The sequence below is a fragment of the Equus quagga genome, unplaced genomic scaffold (assembly GCF_021613505.1).
Source record: "Equus quagga isolate Etosha38 unplaced genomic scaffold, UCLA_HA_Equagga_1.0 HiC_scaffold_7998_RagTag, whole genome shotgun sequence".
Lineage (NCBI taxonomy): Eukaryota > Metazoa > Chordata > Mammalia > Perissodactyla > Equidae > Equus > Equus quagga.
In genome coordinates this window covers 6,525-29,269 of record NW_025794674.1, presented here as the reverse complement: position 1 = coordinate 29,269, position 22,745 = coordinate 6,525, and the positions used below count along the sequence as shown (strand labels likewise).

General features: G+C 54.8%; 1 protein-coding gene across 4 annotated transcripts in view; it reads right to left on the bottom strand.

Moving 5' to 3' along the window:
* LOC124232576 (cysteine--tRNA ligase, cytoplasmic-like) overlaps positions 1-22,745 on the bottom strand; it is a 26,038-nt gene extending 3,293 nt beyond the window's left edge. For 2 of the 4 annotated variants that reach the window (XM_046649528.1, XM_046649527.1), the window contains exons 1-9: positions 22,661-22,745; positions 14,934-15,182; positions 11,094-11,185; positions 9,859-9,947; positions 9,294-9,390; positions 8,661-8,759; positions 7,495-7,647; positions 995-1,135; positions 726-814 (exon numbers count right to left, since the gene is read on the bottom strand). In XM_046649528.1, coding sequence (XP_046505484.1) covers positions 726-814; positions 995-1,135; positions 7,495-7,647; positions 8,661-8,759; positions 9,294-9,390; positions 9,859-9,947; positions 11,094-11,185; positions 14,934-15,182; positions 22,661-22,685 — 1,034 coding nt within the window. In that variant the 5' untranslated portion in view covers positions 22,686-22,745. The remainder of the gene's footprint in view (positions 1-725; positions 815-994; positions 1,136-7,494; positions 7,648-8,660; positions 8,760-9,293; positions 9,391-9,858; positions 9,948-11,093; positions 11,186-14,933; positions 15,183-22,660) is intronic. The other 2 variants (XM_046649529.1, XM_046649530.1) reach the window with 2 other exon arrangements.

The following is a 22,745-nucleotide window of genomic DNA, read 5'->3' as shown; positions in this document are numbered from 1 at the left end:
TGCTCTTCCTGCCTGCCCCGCCCCAAGAGGTGCTTTCTGCACAGCTCAATACCTGTAGGAATGGCAGCCGATACCAAGGGAAACTAGGGAGTCCTCCTACAAAGCAACCGGGAAGCTGAGAGCTAAGCGGCAGAGAGCAAGGAGGCCTGCCGTGGGGGTGAGTGCGAACAGGCTGCTGCTACGGCGAGGTTACGGCTTCACCTGTGTCCCCAGGATTCATATGCTGCCGTCCTAACCCCCAGTACCTCAGAACGTGAATGTATTCGGAAAGAGCGTCTTTACAGAGGTAATCAAGCGAAAACGAGGCCGCCAGGGTGGGCCCTCATCCAGTATGACTGGTGTCCATCTAAGAAGAGATCAGGACACGAAAGGAGACACGTGTGCACAGTGACAAACGCTGCAGAGGCAGGGAGGTGCAGCCGGCTGTGAGCCAAGGAGAAGGGTCTGCACAGACCCTGCCCTCAGGGCCCTCGGAGGAACCAGCCCTGCCGACACCTGCAGCTCGGAGTTCCGGCCTGTGGAGCCGTGAGCAAACACCTCTGCGCTGTCTAAGCCGCCCGGTGTGTGGCACTCTGTGACAGCAGCCCCGGGGCACTAGCACCCCGAGCAGCACCACAAGCACAAGCTTTCCTGCTGCCAGATCCTGACTCAGAGACGGACAGCTGTTCACCTTGGAAAACCCTCCGCAGGATGTCGTGCAGCCCCGAGGAGGGCCTTGAGCTCACCCGTAACCGTTGTCCACGATCTTCTGGACAAAGTTCACGATCTCTGGCACGTACTCACTAACCCGTGTTAAGACGTCTGGAGGGAGAACCTGCGATCACAAGAGAAGGTCCTGGGTTCTTCCCTTCTCCAGGAAACCAGCAGTTCCAAACGTAAGCCAAGAAGCCCCTTGTGCCCCTTGCAAAACGAAGACGGTCTGGGTCACACAAGACCTTTGGGTAAGAAGGGGCCGCGGCCCGAGAGCAAGGACAAGAAAATCGGCGGCACTCACGTTCAGGGCTTCCATGTCTTTGTGGAATTCCTCTTCCCAGAACTTGGGCAGTTTGGAGAAAATGGAATTGTCAGTCACCTCACTGCCGTGTGTGGAATCCAGCCAGTCAGAAAGCAAATCCTTTGCTTCGTCCAACAAGACCTAAAGGAAAAGAAACGGAACATCCACACACGTTACAAAGTTTCTCGGATCACATGCCGTGCAGTCGACGTGTATCAATCCAGGCCTTGACTTCAAAGGCGCTGTGCGCAGCCCTGGCCCGTGAAGACGCAGCATTTCCCAGGAGCCGCACTGCTCACACGAGGGCCCAGACGGAGACAGATACCAGGCTCGTAAATGGCAGGTTCAGAGGCTCGGCATGCTCAGGAGCTCCGACTGCCGTGGTCAGAGAGTCAGCAGGGGCTTGGGGAGGACGAGCCATGCAGTTGGGCCGCCACGGGGCAGGGCAGGAGTGCACACAGTGTGGTCATCCACGGCTGGGAGAGGATAGGGTGTTCGTGGGGTCTCTGACGCACACACACGAGCAGACCGTCACCAACAGCAGTGAATGGATGAATGAAGCAGAGGGTGCTTGGCCACTGTCTCCTGCCGAGTCCTGTGCTGGGCCCAGGGGTTGCTGCACTGAGCGGGTCGACAGGCCCCTGCCCAGTGGAACTTGTTCTTCAGCGGGAAGACACACGTGCATTGTTTATCCGTTCTTTTTTTAAAGATGATACTACATGAGGTAAAAACTGATATACGGGAGAAATAGATGAGTCCACTGTCACAGTTGGAGACTTCCACACCCCTCTATCAGAAATGGACAGAACCAGCAGGCAGAAAATCAGTAAGGACATAGTTGAACTCAAAAACACCATCAACCAACTGACTATAATTGATATCTATATACTACTTCATCCAACGACAGGAAGAATACACATTCTTCTCAAACTCACATGGAATATTCACCAAGACAGACCACAAGGTAGGCTATAAAACACAGCTGAACAAATTTAAAAGAACAGAAATCATACAGTGTCTGCCATCAGATCACAGTGGAATTAAACTAGAAATCAATAACAGAAAGATAACTGGAAAATCCCAAAATACGTGGAGATTAAACAACACACTTCTAAATAACACATGGGTCAAAAAAGACATCTCAAGAAAAATTTAAAAATATTTTGAATAAATCAAAATGAAAACACAACTTATCAAAATTGTGGGATGCAGGGGCCAGACTGGTGGTGCAGCGGGTAAGTTCACACGCTCTGCTTCAGTGGCCCGAGGTTCACAGGTTCACATCCCGGGTGTGGACCTATGCACTGCTTGTCAAGCCACGCTGTGGCAGGCTTCCCACATATAAAGTAAAGGAAGATGGGCACGGATGTTAGCTCAGGGCCAGTCTTCCTCAGCAAAAAGAGGAGGATTGGTGGCAGATGTTAGCTCAGGGCAGATCTTCCCCCCTACCCCCCAAAAAACTGTGGGATGCAGCAAAAGCAGTGCTTAGCGGAAATTTATAGCACTGAATGCATACACTACAGAAAAGAAGATTTAAAATCAATTATGTAAGTTTCTACCTTAGGAAACTAGAAAAAGAACAAATAACTCCAAAGTCAGCAGATGGAAAACAACAATAAAAATGAAAGTACAAAACACAAATCAATAGAGAAAATCAACAAAACCAAAAGCTGTTTCTTCAAAAAGATCAATAAAATTGAAAAAAGAGGACACAAATACTAGATGAGAAATGAAAGAGGGGCTATCTCTACAGATCCCACGGAAATTAAAAGGATAATAAAGGAATACTGCAAACAACTCTCTGCCCCAAAATGTGATAACCTAGATTAATGGACCACTTCTTTGAAACACATAAGCTGCCAAAACTCACACAAGGTAATACAGATGATCTAATAAGCCCGTATCTATTAAAGGGATTGAATAAATAATGAATAACCTTCCAAAATAGAAAGCACCAGGCCCAACGGGTTCACTGGTGAATTCTACCAAACATTTAAGAAATCATATCCGTCTCTTTCAGAAGACAGGGGAAGACAGAATACTTCCTAATTCATTCCATGAGGAGGAAAACATTATCCTAATACCAAAACCACACAAAGACATTACAAGCAAAGGAAACTATAGACCATATCTCTCATGAACACAATGCAAAAATCCTTAACAAAATATTAGCAAATTGAATGCACAACAGTATAAAAAAAATTATATACCATGATCAAGTGGGATTTATCAAAAGTACGCAAGGTTGGCTCCGCACTATAAAATCAATTATTATAAATCTTCATATCAACAGACTAAAAAAGAAAAATGCCGTGATCATATTAATAGATGCAGAAAAAGTATTTGACAAAGTCCAACACCCATTCATGATAAAAACTCTCAGAAAACTAGGAATGGAGGGGAACTTCCTCAACTTGATAAAGAAAATCTACAGAAAACCTACAGCTACCACCACACTTCACAGTGAGAAACTAGAAGCTTTCCCACCAAGACCAAGTACAATGCACGAATGTCCCCTCTCACTACTCCATTTCAACATCATACTGGAAAGCGAGAAAAGAAAATAAAAGGTATACTGATTGGGAAGCATGACATACAACTATCTGTCACCAAATAACAAGCGGAATTTGAAATTAAAAACACAATATCATTTACATTAGCAACCCCAAAATGAAATACTTAGGTATAAATCTAAAACAATATGTACAAGATCTATATGAGGAAAACAACAAAACTCTGACGAAAAGGAATCAAAGAAGAACTAAGCCACTGGAAAGACATTCCACGTTTGCGTTCTTCCCAACTTGATCTATAGATTCAGTGCAATCCCAATCAAAATTCCAGCAAGTGATTTTGTCGATATCAACAAACTGATCCTAAAGTTTATTTGGAGAGGCAAACGACCCAGAACAGTCAGCAAACAGTGAAGAAGAACACAGATGGGGGACTGACACTACCCGACCTCAGACTCATTATAAAGCTACAGTGATCAGGACAGCATGGCATTAGGAAAAGAACGGACAAATAGATCAATGGAACAGAATGCGGAGCTCAGAAAGAGACCCACATAAATACAGTCCACTGATCTCGACAAAGGAGCAAAGGCAATACAATGGAGAAAAAAATAGTCTTTTCAACAAATGGTGCTGAAACAAGTGGATGTTCATATGCAAAAAGATGAATCTAGACACAAATCTTACACGCTTCACAAAAAGTGACTCAAAATGGACAACAGATATAAATGTAAAATGCAAAACTCCTAGAAGATAACATAGGAGAAAATCTAGATGACCTTGGGTTTGGCAATGATTTCACAGATACACACACCAAAGGCACAATCTATGGAAGGAAAAATTGATAAGCTGGACATCACTAAAGTTAAAAATTTTTGCTCTGGGAAAGTCACTGTTAAGAGAATGAAAAGACAAACCACAGATTGGGAGAAAACGTTTGCAAAAAACACAGCTGATAAAGGACTGTTATCTAAAATACACAAAGAACTCTTAAGACCCAACAATACCCACCAACCAACCTGATTGCAAAAGCGGCCAAAAACACAAACACATGAAAAGATGTTCAACATGACTAATCATCAGGGAAATGCAAATCAAAACCACACTAAGATGCCACCTTATGCCTGTTAAAATGGCTATAATCACTAAGACTAACAATAACAAATGTTGGAGAGGGTGTGGAGAGAAGGGAACCCTCATACACCGCTGGTGGGAGTGCAAACTGGTGCAGCCACTGTGGAAAATAGTACGGAGATTCCTCAAAACACTAAACATAGAGCTACCATACGACCCAGCTATCCCACTACTGGGTGTCTACCCAAACATCGTGAAATCAACAATCCAAAGTAACACATGCACCCCTGTGTTCATTCCAGAACTATTCCCAGTAGCCAAGACACGGAAGCAACCCAAGCGCCCATCGACCGATGAGTGGATACAGAAGATGTGGTGGACATACAATGAATACTACTCAGCCATGAAAAAGAAAAAAACCTTCCCATTTGCAACAACTTGGACAGACCTGGAGGGAATTATGCTGAGCGAAATAAGCCAGACTGAGAAAGACAAACACCAGATGACTTCACTCACGTGTGGAATTTGAACAAGCACATGGACAAAGAAAACAGTTCAGTGGTTACCAGAGGAAGCGGGGTGGGCGGGGGGGGGAGGGGAGCACTTATGTGGTGACAGACAAGAAATAATGGACAGGGGTCGGCCTGGTGGCACATCGGTTAAGTGTGCACTTTTCGCTTTGGCGGCCTGGGGTTCACTGGTTCAGATGCCAGGTGTGGACATGGCACCGCGTGGCACACCATGCTGTGGTAGGCATCCCACATATAAAGTCAAGGACAATGGGCACGAGCAATGGGCACGTGCTCTCCTTCTGAGTCGGAAATTGGGGCTCAAGCCAGGCGGGGGCAATTACACGACAGAGCCCAGTAACACCCTGGGTGCTGAGGCTCTGAGGGGCTCCCCGAGCAGGAACACTTCGCCCGAGCAGCTGCAGTGGTCCTGGTGGGGAGAGTGTGCTCGGGCCCCTCAGGGGAGGGAGGAAGGCGGCTTCAGAAGCCGGCCATGGGATCCTCCGGACTCCCCCCGGCCTTCCTCCCCCTCTGCGCCCCTGCGATCAAACTTCCGTCTCTTCCATCTCTTCCATCTCTGCTGAGTCCTATGAATCCTTCCGGAGAATCACGGAATGTGCGAGAGGTGTTGGGGACCCCCAACGGTTACACAGCCCCTACACCTCAGCAATTTCACCCTCAGGTGGACAGCCCAAAGAAACTCTTGTAAACGTGCACCCACAGACAAACAGAATACAACTCCCAGCTCACAAAAAGACGCTGAACAGCACTGGTGCTTAGGGAAGGGCAAAGCAAAATCACAGTGAGGTACCGCCTCCCACCCATCCCGATGGCTACCATCAGTGAAACAAAGTAACAGGTGTTGGCGAGGACGTGGAGAAACCAGAATCCTCAGGCTGCTGTGGGGAACAGTACAGTGGGTCCTCAGAACATTAAAAAAGAATTACCATGTGAGCCGGCAATCCCTCTGCTGGATCTATCCCCGAAAGAAGTGAAAGCAGGGACTCAAACAGAAATCTGCAAACCCATGTTCACAGCAGCATTAGTCACAACAGCCAGAAGGTGGAGACAAGCCAGGTGTCCATCGATGGATGAATGGATTCACAAAATACCGTATATATACACCATGGAATATTATTCAGTCTCAAAAAAGGAAATTCTGGCGCATGCTACAAGATGGATGAAGCTCGAGGACATCCTGCTGAGTGAAATAAGCTAGTCACAAAAGGACAAATACTGTAGGATTCCACTTATATGAGGTCCCTAGAGGAGTCATATTCACAGAGTCAAAAAGTGGGATGATGGGTGCCGGGGGCTGGGGGAGGGGCAATGGGGAGCTGGTGTTCAGTGGGGACAGGGCTTCAGTTTGGGAAGGTGAACAAATGTCTGGAGATGGACGGAGGTGACGGTTGCACAGCAATGAGGCTGTGCTTCCTGCCAATGAACTGGGCACTTAAACATGGTTAAGACGGTAAATCTTACATTACACATATTTGACCACAATTTTTTAAAAAAGGATATTAGTGGGACAATCGGGAAAAAATTCACAGCAGCATTGTTGGTGACAAGGAACCGGTTCTGCTGTCCCAGAGGAAGGGATGAGGTGTCCACTGAGTAAGGACAGGCCCACCTCAGAAGCACATCCAAGAGGGCTCGTCCCCAAGACCACGAAGGCCTGTGTGCTTTTCACAAGCTCAGAACAAGCACGGCCTAGCGATCCGTTGTGTGCGGCCACAGAGGAGCAACACTGAAGCCAGCGGGTCCCCATGTGCGCGTTTCCTCATGCAGATTGTGACTTACAGCCCCTTCACCGCATGGTTTCTGCAGGTTTCTTGTCTCCATGGAGTTCTGAGGACGGTGACCAGCAGGGGGCGCCGGCGGGAAGGAGAAGGGCCATGGCCACCTTCCCACCAGCAGGGGAGGGCAACGCGGGGAGGCCAGACTGCGGGGCAGTCCTGTGTGGCACTCAGGCAGGGAGAGGCCCCGAGAGGGTACGGGCCCCTTCGTATGAAGTGTCCCAAATCTGTCTGAAGGAAGGCCTTTCACAGAGGGAGAAGAGTGGCCCAGGGGAAGGCCCTGAGTTCAGCAGGGGCCCCAGGCCCCACACCTCATTTCCACTTCAATCTCTCACTCCTCCTTCTCCAGGAGCTGCACTGAGAACCATCAGCAGGGAGCCCACCGACAATCCTGGAATAATTTCGAGAGAAGGCTGCTCCCCCAGGCATGCCAAGTGCGCCTCCTATTTATCTGGGGGACGTGGTGGGAAGGAGTGGGAGCAGGGGCAGGAGGATGTGGGACAGCAGAGTGGCCCGGCCCAGGGTGCTGGGTGCTAACACAGCCCCACATCTGCGTGCAGGGAGCCCCTTCCATGCACAGGGCTGGCCCGACTCACTCCAAACCTCACCTCCACGTGGCTGCTGAGCTCCTCCTCTCCAGCGAGGTCACGCCGCACAGCTTCCTCCAGCGGTTCTGCGGCTAGCTTCACCGCGTGCTGAATGCGTTCAAGCATCTGCTTTTTGTCGGGATCCGTGGTCTCACTGAGTTTTACCGAAAACGGCTACAAGCATGAGGAGAAGGCAAGGCTGTCAGACACTGCCCAGCAGACCCTGCCCTCAAAGGCTACTCAGCGCAGCAGAGACCAGGGCTTCCCACTGCCTGCGGCCATTAGGAAGTGTGTCCTTGAGAGTGTCCTCCTAGCTCTCCCCAAGCGGCAGGACGGTAGCAGAGACCCTGCCGCCCGGCCCAGGCAGCCCCCTGCTGCTGCCTCCTCACACCACCCCGGGCAGGGCGCCCGACCTCCCTCTCTCTGACCCTCCCTCTCTCTGACGGACAGTGGCTGTGAGAGCAGCACTCCTAAGACTACGCTAGGGACGACACGAGGTGTCATCTACGGACCTCGAGAGGTGCCACCGGCCACCTCTGTCACAAAGGCGCCCACAGCCTACTGGGCCCTCACCTCGTTGGCAGAAAAGATTGCTAAGCTCTAATTTTATTCCTATTCTTTCAGAGATAAAGCGGTATAAGCACACCAGTAATTATTACTGTAATTACTGAGGAGAATAAAATGACTTGCTTTATTTGACTATGCAATATTATAATTCGTAATACTGTTTATTCCAAATTAAAATATTAAATTAGAAAGAATTAATTTCTTCAAATAACTCTGAAAATTTCCAGTATTACCAATTTAAGAAGCTGGCACGGCTTCTGCATCTCAGTCAAAAGGATCTGACTTGGTTGTGACCTCAGGTGGAAGATTCGATAGCAATGTTAGGAGCCTTTGACAGGTAAGTGTAGCTTAGCGGCACGGTGACGAGTCCTGACATTTTCCCATGAGCGGCAGGAACAGTCCCCTAATCCACTCCCCCGGCCATGCGTTTCTCTCCTGGCGACTTGGCCCAAGGGCCCACATCAGTCAAGACTTCAGTGAGCCCTGATGGAACTGGCTTGGGTGCCGTATACTTTATGAGGCCTGCTGAGGGCAGCCACTACTCTAGGCACAGTGATGAGGAATGGCCGAGGGCCGAGGGCCGAGACCAGGAATCAGGGAGCAGGCAGTGACGGGCCCACCTTCAGGGCGGCGTGAACATCCTCCAGGAGCTGCGCTGCCCGGGGCCTCTTCTCCCGGTACTGCTCAAACAAGTAGTTCTGCCGGGCCCTCTTGATGATCTGGAAAGAGAAAAGGCAACACGTGGCTTGTGCGCAGAGCCTGCTTCAATCTCTGTGCAGCAGGTGGACTCTGAGCGAGGGGCAGCTGTGGGCCCCGGCCGTGCACGCCCTGGGGGAACATCATCGCCCTCCATCACCCGACTGCCCAGCGGTGCTCGAAGGCCACACCTCCTGGTGCAGAGACTGCTCCACAGTCACCTTTCCGACGTGGAGGACACAGGCCGGCCCCAGCTTCCCACGCAGTGCCACACACAAAACCATGTGCTTCCTTCCGTGAAGCACCACGGAGCATTAACATTTAGCCAACCTGGGCCCTGAACATGCAGGTTTCAAAAAGCATCTAAACATCTAAATCCAACAGAACACCATTTGCATAAACTGAGATACCAGCTCATTGAAGGGGTTCAAATAATGTTTACCACTCAAGACCTGAGCTCGTTCAAGCCCACCTTCTTTTATCGACACATCCAAAAGTCTTTTCTGCCTTCGTAACATCCATTGTTTCTGAAATTTCATCTTGCAAGCTCCCCTTACCTTATCGTCAATGTCTGTGATGTTCATGCAGTAGAAGACGTCGAATTTGAAGTAATCCCTCAGCACTCGTCTCAGGATGTCGAAAGAGATATAGGACCTGCAGCAACGAAAAGACAGGCATTTGCAAACCGCACACTCGGCGCATCATCTCGGCATCGCAATGAAGACATGAACAAGGGAAAGGAGGCCGTGGCATTTCCCCCACAGCCAGCTGCCCTTACACACGGTACCCCGAGACCAGCACGGGGTCAGCATCCACTAGGCCCCAGGTCTGAGTGTCTGGGAAACATCCCCCCCGAGCTTCAGGGTGAGGAAAACTTTAAGGCACACGGAAAAAAGCGTGTGGGTACAGTCCAAGAGATCAACAGTGGGGCTGCGGGGTGCTGTCCTTATTGGCTGTCAGTATTCTCTAAGTTTTCTACAGAGAATATGGATTCTTATGAAATGAAAATGTCTATCTTCAAATCAAGAGAAAGAAGTCCAGGGTGGATTTTCCCATCAGGCCTCAGGAGCTGAGCTGCTCCCCGAGGCCCCGCACGTGTGCAGCCCCAGCAGCGGGCCCTACCTGGCGTGCCCCATGTGAGAGGCGTCGTAGACGGTCGGCCCACAGCAGTACCACGTCACCTTCTTCCCACTTTGAGGTATAAACACGTCCTTAGTGAGAAGCAGAAGAACGACAGTTACAAGAAGGGTGAGGCGTCGCGCAGGAACACCCGAACCAGCCGCGAGGAAAACCGAGGTCTGTCGGTTCATAGACAATTTAGCAAGGGCCGTTTTGTTTTACTAAAAGAAGTCACAAAGTCTCAGCACAGGGGGCAATCAGACTCTCGAGGCCAGGTTCCCAAGGATGAGGAGGCCCTCTTCCTCCCTGGCTCCCACCCCTCAGGGGGGCTGGAGGTGGAGGAAACGTATGGGACACTTTGTTGGAAAGTTGCCTTGTTAGCAGCAGCAGCAGCCGCACTGAGGGAGCGCCTAGGCCGGGCCTGCCCTGCGCCGAGCACTTAGACTGACCTACACCTGCTCCTAGAAACAGTCAGAGCAGGTGGGCGCTGCCCTCTTCCTTTCACAGATGAAGACACAGGTCTCGAGCAGCTGCCCAGCGTCCGCGCTCCTGGAGGAGCCTGGCGTAGAGGCAAGGACCGCTGGATCCAAGCGCTCTTTGCAACTGCTCTGCACTCCGACACTGTCGGACCAATTCAGGGCCCGCCGGCATCAACCCGGCCCATGAAGGACACCCTGTCTCCCGTCTGCTAAGTCTGCTTGCTGATGGACACGCAATCAGCACACGGCCAGAGCCCTTTTCAGAATCTCTGGAGCCACGGGCCACGCTGAGCAGAACCAACCAAGCAAACCCCACTCAAAGTCTTCTCGAAATCTGCTCAGCTCCCAGCAACACTGGACAGGTCCACTGTGTTGCTACTTCTGCTTGGCTTGTACTGTGATGTCTGCTGCTGCCACGTGTCCTCTCCGAGAGCATGCCAATACTTGGCTCGGCTCTGAATGACCCTGAGCATTTACACTTGGGCAGGGCTCAAAAGCCTACTCTGGGTGCTCCATGCCCAGAAACCAATGGGCAGGTTTCCCAGCGAGGTGTGACATGAGTGTGTCAAGTTTCAGAGGACAGCTCCTCGTCAGGCCACACAGAGAGTCCACGTGAGGAGCTGAAGGATCCCACACCTGGATTGCGGGCACTCCAGGGCAGGCCACCGTGAGGCACAGACAACAGCTGTGTGTTTTGAAAGGGCACCTTGGGCCCCGACAGAGCCGTGTCTGCCCCGCCCCCATGGGATCCCTCCTCACCTTGTTCCGGGTGAGGCTGTTGTAAAGGCGGAGCCTGCATGGCTCGGACCCGGCAGGAGGAGACCACTGAGGCTGCACCCGCCGGCCTTTACCTGCGAGGGCAGAGAGAGTGGCCAGGTCACAGGAAATGCAAGTCACACTGCGTGTTTGCTTTTACAACAGAAATCTTGTTTTCAGCAAAATGTGAAACACCATTAACATGAATCTCTGTCAGCATCACCCAGACAAGCGCAACTGCTTCCCTGTTTTGCTGTGCTCCCATTCTGCGTGGCAGGGATCCCACGACAACCCCCAACCCCAGCACGGCGGGAGAACGCCTCCACGACGTGTCCACGCCCATCACATCCCTCTGGGCTTCAAACATGGGCCCGCCTGCTCGCTCCGTGTGCACAGCGTCCGACACAGCTCATGGGACACGAGGAGGCGCTTGTGGGTCAGTCTGTGCTAACTGCAAAGGTGATTATTTGCACCTCATGGGTGTCTGGTGACATTCCAACCACTCCCAAGGCTCTGCTCCTGTGCCCCGAACCCAGCTGTTCCCTTTAGTCCTCGCACCAGAGCTGGCTTGTGGCGCACTCCACCGTGCACACCTGCAGGCACGGCTGCTGCCCCAGGCCTGCCCCAGGACGGGCCCACGAGGTGGAGGCCTCGGCAAGGCCTGTGTCCCTGGCGCACTGAGCTGCCCTCTGTGTGCCCACTCCCCTCTCCGCCCCTCTCTGCAGAGGGCTTCTCCCTCATGCCGGACGGTTTGACGACAGGTGAGACCCTGCACAGGCCTCCTTGAATCGATGACAAATGCAGCCAACAGATCACTACACGCTGCTTCCCACCGGAGTCACAGAGTAGTCAGTCCTGGGCTCCGCCATTCACCCAAGGTCTCGTCCGCCAGACATAGGATGTGCGTAACGGACAGGCGAAGGGGAGAGGAGGAAGGCAGCTGCTGTGTGTGCGTGCGTGCGTGTGCCCTGTGTGTGTGCCTGCAACAGCCTGCCAACAAGGAGAGGAGAGGGGAGGGAGGGAGACAGATAGACAGCGCTCAACAGGAGCTCTTACTCGAGCTAAGTGCCAGCAAACTCACAGGTTCTCCCACTGGGAAAAGTCCGAATCCTCACGCAAACACCAGATGCTGACTAAGGGTCACCCTAAATGCAGCCAACGCCCTCGAAGGGAACTCTCAGTCCACGGTGAGGTGACGGTCAATCTGCCACTTCAGGACTCCATCAATCCCCTCCCTCGCTCAGACCCTGGAACTCCACCCGGGATGACTGGGGATGCTGGCCAGAGTCGCCCCACACACTGAGGTGAACCAGACGACCATCAGCGACCGTCCTGCTCAGCACGAAGGGCTCCGGGATCAGAGGACCGAAGGCCCATTGGAGAAGACTTGAGACGGCTGGTGACAGGACACAGCTGGCCCAGACCCTGGCCAGTGGGACACTGTCCTGGACACTGGGTCACACTCAGGCTTTCTAGCTCCCCAAAGGGCTGCTACTGCCACACGGCTGGTGACAGGTTCAGGGAAGTTTGGCACATACAAAGTCTATTTGCTTAAGGGAAAAACTGGGAAATACTGGACAGGGACTTTTGATTTAATACGAAGACATTTTCACTAGCGTTCCCTTACATAATTAACGGTCCCCTGCCACGGAGAGCAGAGAAGCACTTCACAGGGACATAGGGCTGTCGGCCACAAAGGAGAGAGAAGCACGAACGCTTATATTCCCACACACATGGCCTCAGCATCCGACGGCCCCGTGCCTGCCGGGTATTCTCAGGGAAGAGCACACATCCTGGGGGGATGGATGTGGCGGGTGGCAGAGGGGCCCTGGGAGGAAGGCCGTCGGCGGGGAGCCCTGCTCTGGATGAGGGGCGCTCCAGACACGGACACAGCAAAGATGGGGCCTTGAGTGGAGCGGACCTGCCATGCTGGCGCCGCAGAGAGGAGGCGATGAGACGGAGATGGGGTAGCAGAAGGAAGAAAGAGGCAGGGAAGGGGCTTAGGCAGAGCTATGGTCTGACTTCCCATGTCTCAGAGGGTCCCTTGGGCTGCTGGGGCCCATGGCCAAGAGGAGAGGACATGTAGGGCACGAAGGTGGCACAGGGACATAGACTGGGGGTCAGCAGAGGGAACGGGGACCAGCTATGACACCTGGTGTTGACGGGATGCCCAGCAGGGACGGAATCTCCAGCAGGAACAGGGACTCGGAGGGAAGGCGGATGGGGTGCTGCGGAGAGAGGGGCTGGAAGAGGTGGTGCTCCCGCCCAGGACAGGCCTTCAGAGATGTCTGAGATGGGCAGCTGCTCCGGTCCTGGCAGCAATGTGGGGAGGCGGATGCTCAGCTCCTGCCATTCCAGGCAGTAGATGAGGATGTCGGACTCCGAGGGCTCTGGGACCTGCTGGAGGCCACAGGCTGACAGGCAGCAGGGCTGGACCCCAGCCCTGTCTTGCAGGCCAGCCGACCTAACACATGCCATCCCCTGGGCACATAGGTCCCTGGTGGACTCCTGCATGGCCTCAGTGACAAAGTGACTTGGAAATGATAGGAGGCAGGACAATCCTATGCATACCATTCAGGGTGCCTCCTCCACCCGCCTCTGAGTCAGCCTAGAGCCACCTCCCTCATTAGCCAGGCCACGCCTTGCCTCAAGTGGCAGACTCTTTCTTATCTCATGATGCTTAAGAGGACATGTGTCTACATCAATCTTTCAACAAGGTCCCTGCATGGAAGACCAGACAGGCCTCTGGTGAGGTGGGGAGCCCCAGATTCTCCCTGATCTCGGCCCCCGAAGGCTGTGCCATGGGAGCTGGGGCCTGAGGGTCAACCTGATACCTGAGCCCTCCGGAGACAACATGCCTGACACCAAGAAGTCACCTCAGTCACTGCACCGGACCCACAGACCAATGCTCTCACCCTAGCTGCAATCCTGTTTACTGCAGGATTATCAAGAAAACCAAATACACCCCTACTCTCGGAGAAAAGACACGCCACGAACAGCTGCTCACGCAGGGGGATCAGTGGACCCGACCAGCAGTACAGGCATTGTGGAATGTTCCAAATGCCGCACTTGCAGAAGTCTGGAAAGCCCCCAGGGGGGCACCTAGCCCAGCAGGGACCACCAGAGAGAGCATGTGGCCCACCCTGCTGTGAAGGTGGGGGGTGCTCAAAGGCATCGAGGCCGTTACGGGACGAAGGACCCCTGTATGACACATCAGAGGAGAAAGAGAGCCCACATGTGAACTGAGCCCTGAGACTCTCCAGAAGCTCCCCCAAAATGACGGGGGCCGCGCTAGTATGGACACCCCAGCAGTCACAGGATGGAACCACAGCCACGCAACTGATTCCACCTCCAAGCCGAGAAATGGCTCACGGCTGACGTTCAGAAGTTCCATGTCAATCAATCCTGCTTTAGGACTTAACACTTCCACATCTGAGGGACAAACCACGGCAACATGACGGACAGAATACACAAACAGAGCCATGTCACATCGAGCCAGGCAGGAGCTGGAGGAAACGCCAAGGCCGGAGCCCGCGGCCCAGCCCTGCTGGACCCCCAGGCGGCATGCGCCCCCCACAGCTCCACTACAGCAACTGCGGGGGTCCTGGTCCTGCAGAGTCAACTTCTCGGCGTGTTTTATCCTAACCTCTAGCAGGGAGCGCTGGTCGGCCCACCAGTCCACTTGCTTGCACCTGGTGACAGGAGCCAGCCTGTGGGCTCCTCCAGGGCACTGCTGCCAACCAGCACCGAGCATCCATGGGGCAATGGAGAAAGGCCCTGACATGGGAGGGGGCCGCCGACGGGAGAGTTCCTAATGGCTGGGGAGGCCGCTCTGCTACTCACTTGCTTGGAGCCCACAGGGCTCGCCTCTGCTGCAGGGGCCGCCCAGGATCGCTTCTATGTGCCTGAACCAGCGAGCCACATGGAAGAGCCGAGCATCAGCGGGAGGGGCCGCGAGCTGACTGAACACGTCCACGTCTGCCTGGGACAGCGAGTGCCCCTGCACATAGCTACGCGTGCTGAGGTGCTCGTTCAGGGCCTGCACTCTGGCTGCCTCGTCACTAATGCTCAGGATGGACCTGTAGTCGGGAGCTGCAAAGACAGAGGCACACGATGTCAGTCAGGGGACAGAGGCCTCGGGCGAGAGTCCACAAAGATGGGGCGCCTGGGTGTCAACCCTGAAACGTCCACCGAGACAGAACGCAGACAAGCGGCTGCCTGGGGCTGGGCACGGGGAAATGGGGTTTTCAGTGTGGGGAGATGAAAATGTTCTGGAACCGGATAGGGGTGTGGTTGCACCACATTGCGAATGCACTAAACGCCACTCAATCATCGTCCACTTTAAAACAGTAATTTCACCTCAATTAAAGAAAAACTCAAAATAAACAAACACGCACACAGCCCCTTTTCTGCAGTGGCACACCTCTCGTCCGGGCCTCGGGAGGGACAACAAGGGTGGGCGAGGCTGCAGAAGTCTCGGCCCTAAGGACGCGGTCCAGACCCCTGCTCTAGCAAGGCTTCTAGCAGCCGAAGGCTGTGTCCTAGGAGGACGGCAGCCACCTGACACGCCTGCCTGAGAGAGCTCGAGCCAGCAGCTGACCACATGCCTGGCCTTCCCTCTCAGAGCGATGACTGAAAAGGCTGACAACTGTGACTCCACGTGTCCCAGAACCCACGAGCATCTCCCTCAGCGACCCAAAGCCCATCCCTCTCAGAGGGGATCTTCAGGAAGGGTGGGCCCCTCTCCCATCTGTGGGAGGACAGACTCCTAACTCCAATAATCACCAGCTAGTGGACACGGCTGGCCCAAGGCCCTGACCTCACCACCCTTTGTGACTTTCATCTCCCTGACTGTACTGGGTCCCGCTCGCCCCTCCCCTGCCCTCTCCCTCCTTCCCCCATTACTGCGCCCCGGGGCCCTCGCCACAGCCTCTGCACAAATCCGGCCCAGCTCAGCTCTTCCTGCCTTCGGTCACTGAGTAAAACCTGCTGTCACTGCTTTAACAAATGGCCGGGTGGGTGCATCTTTGGCCAGGGGGGCACAGACGCAGCCCCCCACAAAAGCAGGGAGGCAGAGGCAAGTTGGGTCGCACCAGGCCCTCGTCTGTGGGAAGGAGGCTGGTCCCTGAGCCCACGAGCCTGAGCCGCATCCAAGAATCACCCCACACTGATTTTAGTTTTATTTTCTGAGGGGACTGTGGAAAAAGGACCAGCGCTTGTTCCCCTCCACACAGACGCCCCTTCGGCCCAGGAGTCAGCTCAGAGGGGGAAAGGACAGGCCCGTCCCCTCTCGCTTCAACAGGCACAGCCTTCTTCCTGGGCACAGGGCAGACACCCCGACGCCCGAGCCCTTCAGAGCGAGCTGCCTGACACCACGAGGTCACTAGGTCATCATGTAGGACCCATGGCAGGGACGGCTCTGGATGGGGAGGAGACCCGGACCTACACAGCCACGCGCCCACCTCTGACCGCCTTCCTCCCTATCTCCGTTTACCTGCCCAGCACAGGAACAGGAAAATCACCCCAAACAAGCCCACACAACTCCTGAAAACAGACGGCAGAGCATGTGGGGGGAGCAGCTGCGAACATAGACGCCTTTCTGCACCTGCTTCCACTACAGGGAAGCCCCACTCGGGTCCTGCCCACACGACCTCCCGGACTCGCTGGGGTCAGCAAGGATGAGCAGGAACCCACCAACAGAAGGATGGAAGCCTGCAGCATTTTCCAAGCTGCTGCAACGTGAACCACCCCAACGGTCTCAGGGTGCCCCAGGGGAGGGGTGCGGTGACTCCCCTGGGCCCTGTCTCCAGGGACACTGGCTTCCCAGGCATGTCCCGAATCCTGACCTCTTCACCTATAGGAAAGGTGTCAGCAACAACGGGAAAAATCTTCCCTGAGCTCTCAAATGGATGCTGAGCTTCAGACAAGGCTTTCCAGAAACACCGCCTGCTCCTCCCGACTGCACCCCAGGAAGGTTCCAGCACAGAGGCCCATCTCATCTGATGCGAACAGGACAGTCGCCCGTTCCATGTGGCCATGAGGGGCCACTGCTTCGCACATCCTTCCATCTCAACTGGAGTCACGCCCCTGCACAAATTATCCTCAGGAACCCCCACAGCCAACCCACGGGACAGTTCAGGGCCTCCACTTTCAACCGGATCCCCGTGGCTGCCACGGCAAGGGCCCAGCCCCTCTCTCACCCGAATCCCTCGCTGCAGGCCACTCCACAGGCATCCTGGCTTTGCACAACACAGCGGCCCTGCTGAGTGCAAGCTCACACCGCTCCCTCTTGACCCCCCACCTCACTCAACAAGCCCAGGCCTTACCCCGGCCTCAGGACAGCCCCACGTGGGCCTCCAGACCTGTCTCACATCAGCTCCCGTCCCCACCTCACGCACCCCACTCTAGCCACACGGGTCCCTGCTCACTCCACAGGAGCCTGCTCTGCTCCCTTTGCAGGGTCTCTTGTCCCACCTTCCCTGCCAGGAACGCTCCCGCAGACGGGGCCGGGCTCCCTCCCTTCCTCAGGCTCTGCTCAGTGTCCCCTTCTCCAGGAGGCCTTCCCGGACACTGTTCCAAATGACCACCCGCCCCCGGAGTCCCACCCCTTCCTGCTTTCCTTCTCCAGAGCACTTATTTCTAACTTCCACTCCTTCTGTCTGTCCTTTACTGTCTTCCCTGTTTCTGGTCATTCTGCGCTGCTTTATTTGCTCAGCAGACATACTCGGCATCTAGAACTGAGCCTGGAACATTCTAGACACTCGATAAATCTGCAGAATAAATGAATGAGCGAGCAGTAGAGTGCATCTCAAAGTGCAGTACGGCCTGTGGTGGGCTGGGCTGCAGCTGTCATTCTGGGGCCTTGGCCGGCAAGTATAGAGCAGCTTCTGAGGCCCAATGGCTTGCTCAGCGGGAGCCATGCTGCCCCAAGGTGCACACCTCCAGGGGGTGCTGCTTCTGCTTCGCGCCAGCCCTGCAAGGAGAACAAGCCACTTTGCACTTGGGGCCTTGGAACTGTCCAAGGAAGCAAAGGGACACAGAGGCGGACGCCTCCCTGCTGCAGGTGCCAGCAGGGTCCCAGGGCCCACGAGGGCCCTTGAGTAGCTGCCGCCCCAGCTCTCCTGCCCTCTCCTGAGCAGGAGGCTCTAAGGACCCAGCCCGAGGGCTGTCGGGAGCAGCCCCCATCCTCACAGGCCCCGTGTCTGCGTCTGCCTGACACAGAGAAGGAAGTTCCAGGCAGATCTGTGTCTCCCACTCTTCTACGGAGGGGGCCTGTCCTCATGACCCCTGCCTCACAGTCACCAAGGTCGAGACTCTGACTAGACACGCTCTCTTCCTGCTGAAGAGGAAACCCAGGGACAGGAAGGTGGCACCGACAGGGCAGTTCTGGGCACCACTAAGCCAGCACCCGGGAAAACCTAACGAAACAAATGTCAGACTTCTCCGAAGCCTTCTGCACAGCACCTTCCTTCCAGGGAACTTCTGTTTTACCCGGCGACATTCCTCCAACAGCTCAGCCGTCTGCTAGGTGGCTGCTGGCCATGCCCCTCTGTTAGGATGAAGAAAATTCAGTTCACTGAAGAGAAGTCTGAGGACCTGCCAGAGGTGTGGACAGAGCCGGGAGGTGGGCCACATCCCAGGACGGGGTGGCCGTCCTTCGGAAGCTGTTCCCCCAACGCTGCCCGCTCCCAACCCTCTTCCCTATCTCCTAGCATCTTCCTCGTGCAACTATGTGTGCCAGGACCAGACACGGAGGGAGGGAGGGGAAACAAAGCAAGAGATGACAGCACCACTCTGAGAACAGTGGCACGGCAATTTCAAGATCCTAACCCCCCGAAGCCCCAAATAGCAGGCAGACGGAGAGATTGTCTCCCCAAAAAACGTCTTCCAGGGAGCAAAGCAGACGGCAGGGAACTCCCCACACCCTCACACTGGCTGTCTGTGTCGAGCGGGGATCCAGGCGATTATTTCCCTCTGTTTTCTTCCCTGCCCACCTTCTACCTTATGTTATTTCTAGGATGAGAAAAAAACGTAAAATGTTCTAACCAGCAGACGGCTTGAAAGAGCTAAGACACTAGTTGAGGGAACTGCTGGTGGGCGGGCTGCTGGGGAGGTGGCCCTGGAGGACCAGCGCCAGGCCCCCCGGCCGACGCCTCCTGTGGGGAAACAGGCTCAGACAACATACGCCTCGTAAAGCTGTTGAGCATTAAGCAAAATTACACTTGTCAAATGTTTAAAATGCCTCCTGGCACTCAGCCAGCGCCCAATGGGTTTGCCATTACTATTATTATCATAATCACTCCTGCATTAGTGTTCTTATTATCAGATTCGCCCTGGAGGAGTTTACCTGGGGACTACACACACATGTAAAATGCGCCGTCTGGAGCAGCTCAGACCTTCAAAAAGGAAGGCTGTCCTCAGGCCGGAGGGGCGGTGCCCAGGGCGCAGTGGGAGGACGGGCTTGCCCCGGGCAACAGTCGCTGGGCTCACTGCAGCAGCTGCATGAAGGCCACGGAGGAAACACACACAGAGGCCAGCCGTGAAGTGGGCACGGCTTTGGGCCAGCCTGTGGTCTGGCTCTCGGCCTGCGATGCCAAGGTTAGAGGAGCGCTCCCGAGCAGGGCAGGCATCTGCGACTGTGATGACCACCGTTTAGAAAGCCCAAGTCTTTACAAGACGTTTCCTGAAACCACACAAACTCAAGAAACGTGTTCACATCACATGAACCGCACTCCTGACGTGAAACGGCAAGCCCCGCACGGCGCCCCCGCCCTCCCACCAGCATTTAAACCTGCTCTGGGGCTCCGCTCTCAGCAACCTGCAGTCCTCCTTCCTCCCACCTGGTAAGAACGGGAAACAGCAAAGCCTATCAGCTCTAGCCTCTGCTCTGCCTTGACTCCCTTGGGCACTGGGGTCCTGTAATTCTCAACAGAATCATCAAAGGGAGCAGGGCACGGTGCTGAAGATCCCGCTGCCATCACACTGACCGGAGGAGGCCTGGCCGCGCCTCTGGCTAGCTGTGTGACCCTGGACAACCCACTTCTCTGAGCCTCAGGAATCTCACCTGGACAGGAACATGAGGGCCTATCCACCACACAGGGTCGCTCTCAGGATTACAGGCGATAACAGATGTCTTTAGAGCAGGGCCTGGCACAGACTCGTGCTGAGAAAAATGCTAGCTGCAGTATTATGATGAACATCATTGGAACTAAATGTATAAAAAATTAAACCTCCAGGGGCTGGCCCCGTGGCCGAGTGGTTAAGTTCACGCGCTCCGCTGCAGGCAGCCCAGTGTTTCGTTGGTTCGAATCCTGGGCGCGGACATGGCACTGCTCATAAAACCACGCTGAGGCAGCGTCCCACAAGCCACAACTAGAAGGACCCACAACCAAGAATATACAATTATGTACCGGGGGGCTTTGGGGAGAAAAAGGAACAAAAATAAAATCTTTAAAAAATTAAACCTCCAGTCTGACCTCACAGGCGGCCACAGAGAGTGCCCCGAGTCTGCAGGGCAAGGCCTGGGACACGAGCTCCGTCCACCCCGGGGGTCCTCAGAGGTGAGACGCGTCTTCCAAGACAACCAGGCCCTGGAATAGGCACCGTGCCTGCGCACCTTCAAGCTACAAAGAAGCTGCAAACTCAGTGCCATCACAGGGGACCAAACAGATGCTCTCAGTCCACTTAGGGAAGATGATCTGAAATGGGAAGAATATTCTAGAGGAGGGCCTCGTGAAAAGTCTGGGAAGACGGTCACATTTGATGAATCCAACCTTGGGAATAAAACGCATCCAGAAACTGGAAACCAAGAACACGTAGAACGCTGGGAGCCGTATCAATGAAGCCTCTACCACTTCATTTTATTTCCTGTGTCCTCAGAGGATGGTCTACGTTCTCGTCCTTGAGGGGGAGCCTCGGGACAGGGTGTGTGTGTGGGGGGGGGGGGGGGGCAGCAGTCAAGGAAACAGCAGGCGGGCTACGTCCTGGAGCCGAGCACGGGGTAGGAGATGCTGCCCTAAGGTTTAAGACTAGGAAACACTGTCAGCTGTCCGACAGCCGGGAGGGTTGACCCCAACCTACGCGTCCATCTCCAAAACCAGGCCAATCTTATCAAGGCTCTGAAAACCTCAAGTGCGGAAGCAATTTAAAAAAAAAAAAAACACAACAATGTCATTTGTCTTCACAGACGAACCCAAAACACACTTTCGCTCATAAAACAACAAAGAAACATCCTGTGGTTTCCCAGGTGGACACAGGCGCCTACCGCATGCCAGGCACACGTCTAAGCCCAGACGTACATCTGCTGACGCCTTTACCACGCACACGTCCTCAGAGGCAGGACGACTTGCCTGCCGTGCTGGGAGGAAGGGGCAGCGTGGGGACCCTAGTCCAGCCGGATCGCTCCGCGTGGGGGACGCGAACCACGCGGCTCTTTCTTAGGGGTCTGGATGAACGGTGAGGGCGGCCGGGCTATGTGGCGGGTGTTGATGACACCGGAATCCAGGCACACCTGTCAGGCGGAATGCAGAGTGCCTGGAAGGTGGGTACTAGTAGGGGACAGCAGCCCTGGCATCTGGGTGCCTCCCACGTCACCAGATTACCCAGGAGGTGACAGCTGCCCACCTAGAACCCCAGCGCGCCAAGGAAGCCTTGGACAGCCTCAACCGCGGGTGGAGCTGGCGGTGTCTCAGAAAAACCTGCACCTGATTTTCTCCAGCCGAAATAAAAACTGTATACACTGCTAATTCTTCCTGAGGAAAGTTGGCTCCAGACTTAGGAATGTGAGTGACAATCTCTGGTCTCTCCCGCGCAATCTTGCATGAGGGATGGCGGAACAAGACCCAGTGCTCCTGGGATGGCAGCCTGGGGATGCACTTGCCTACCGGCTGGTGACATGAGCAACAGGATGGGCAGAGCCAGAGCTGCTCACAGAACCTCCTGGGCAGCAATAAAGTGGGGCAATAACGCCGTGACCAGGCAAACGCCTATGGCCACTGTTTGCAGCTGCACAGTAAAACCCCAAGTCCTTTCATGTGTGTGTGTGGGGGCGTGCCTCACTTCCTCGGCCCCAATTTCCTAAGTGGCAGCCTAGGCGCCCTCTGCCCACCCCCGAGATGCTGCCCGGGCTGGGCGGAAACCAAAACAACGCTCCAACTTTGCCTGGCCCCAAAATTCAGGGATCAGTCGGGGGACATGCAGGGCCACCTCCGCGGGATGGGGCGCGAGAGGACCTCGGCACAACCCAGTGAGAGCGCTAGGGCCAGGGCTGGGTCCCGCGGGGGACGGAGGGCGAGGAGCGCTGGCCCAGCCCAGGGGTCACGCCAGACACCTCGCCCAGCCCGGGGACGCGCCGCCCTCAGACCCGGGGTCACCCCTCCAGCCCGGCACACTCAGACCCGGGGTCACTTCTCCAGTCTGGGGACCTCAGGCCCGGGGTCATCCCTCCAGTTCGGCGACCACAGACCCGGGGTCATCCCTCCAGTCCGGGGACCTCAGACCCGGGGTCGCCCCTCCAGTCCGGGGACCTCAGGCCCGGGGTCGCCCCCCGCCCGACCGCCGCGCGCACTCACTGTGCTCCCCGGAACAACCTGCCATCCTAGGAATCGCGGACCCTCGGATGCGGCGACAGCTTGCCAGAATCTGATGCAACCGCCG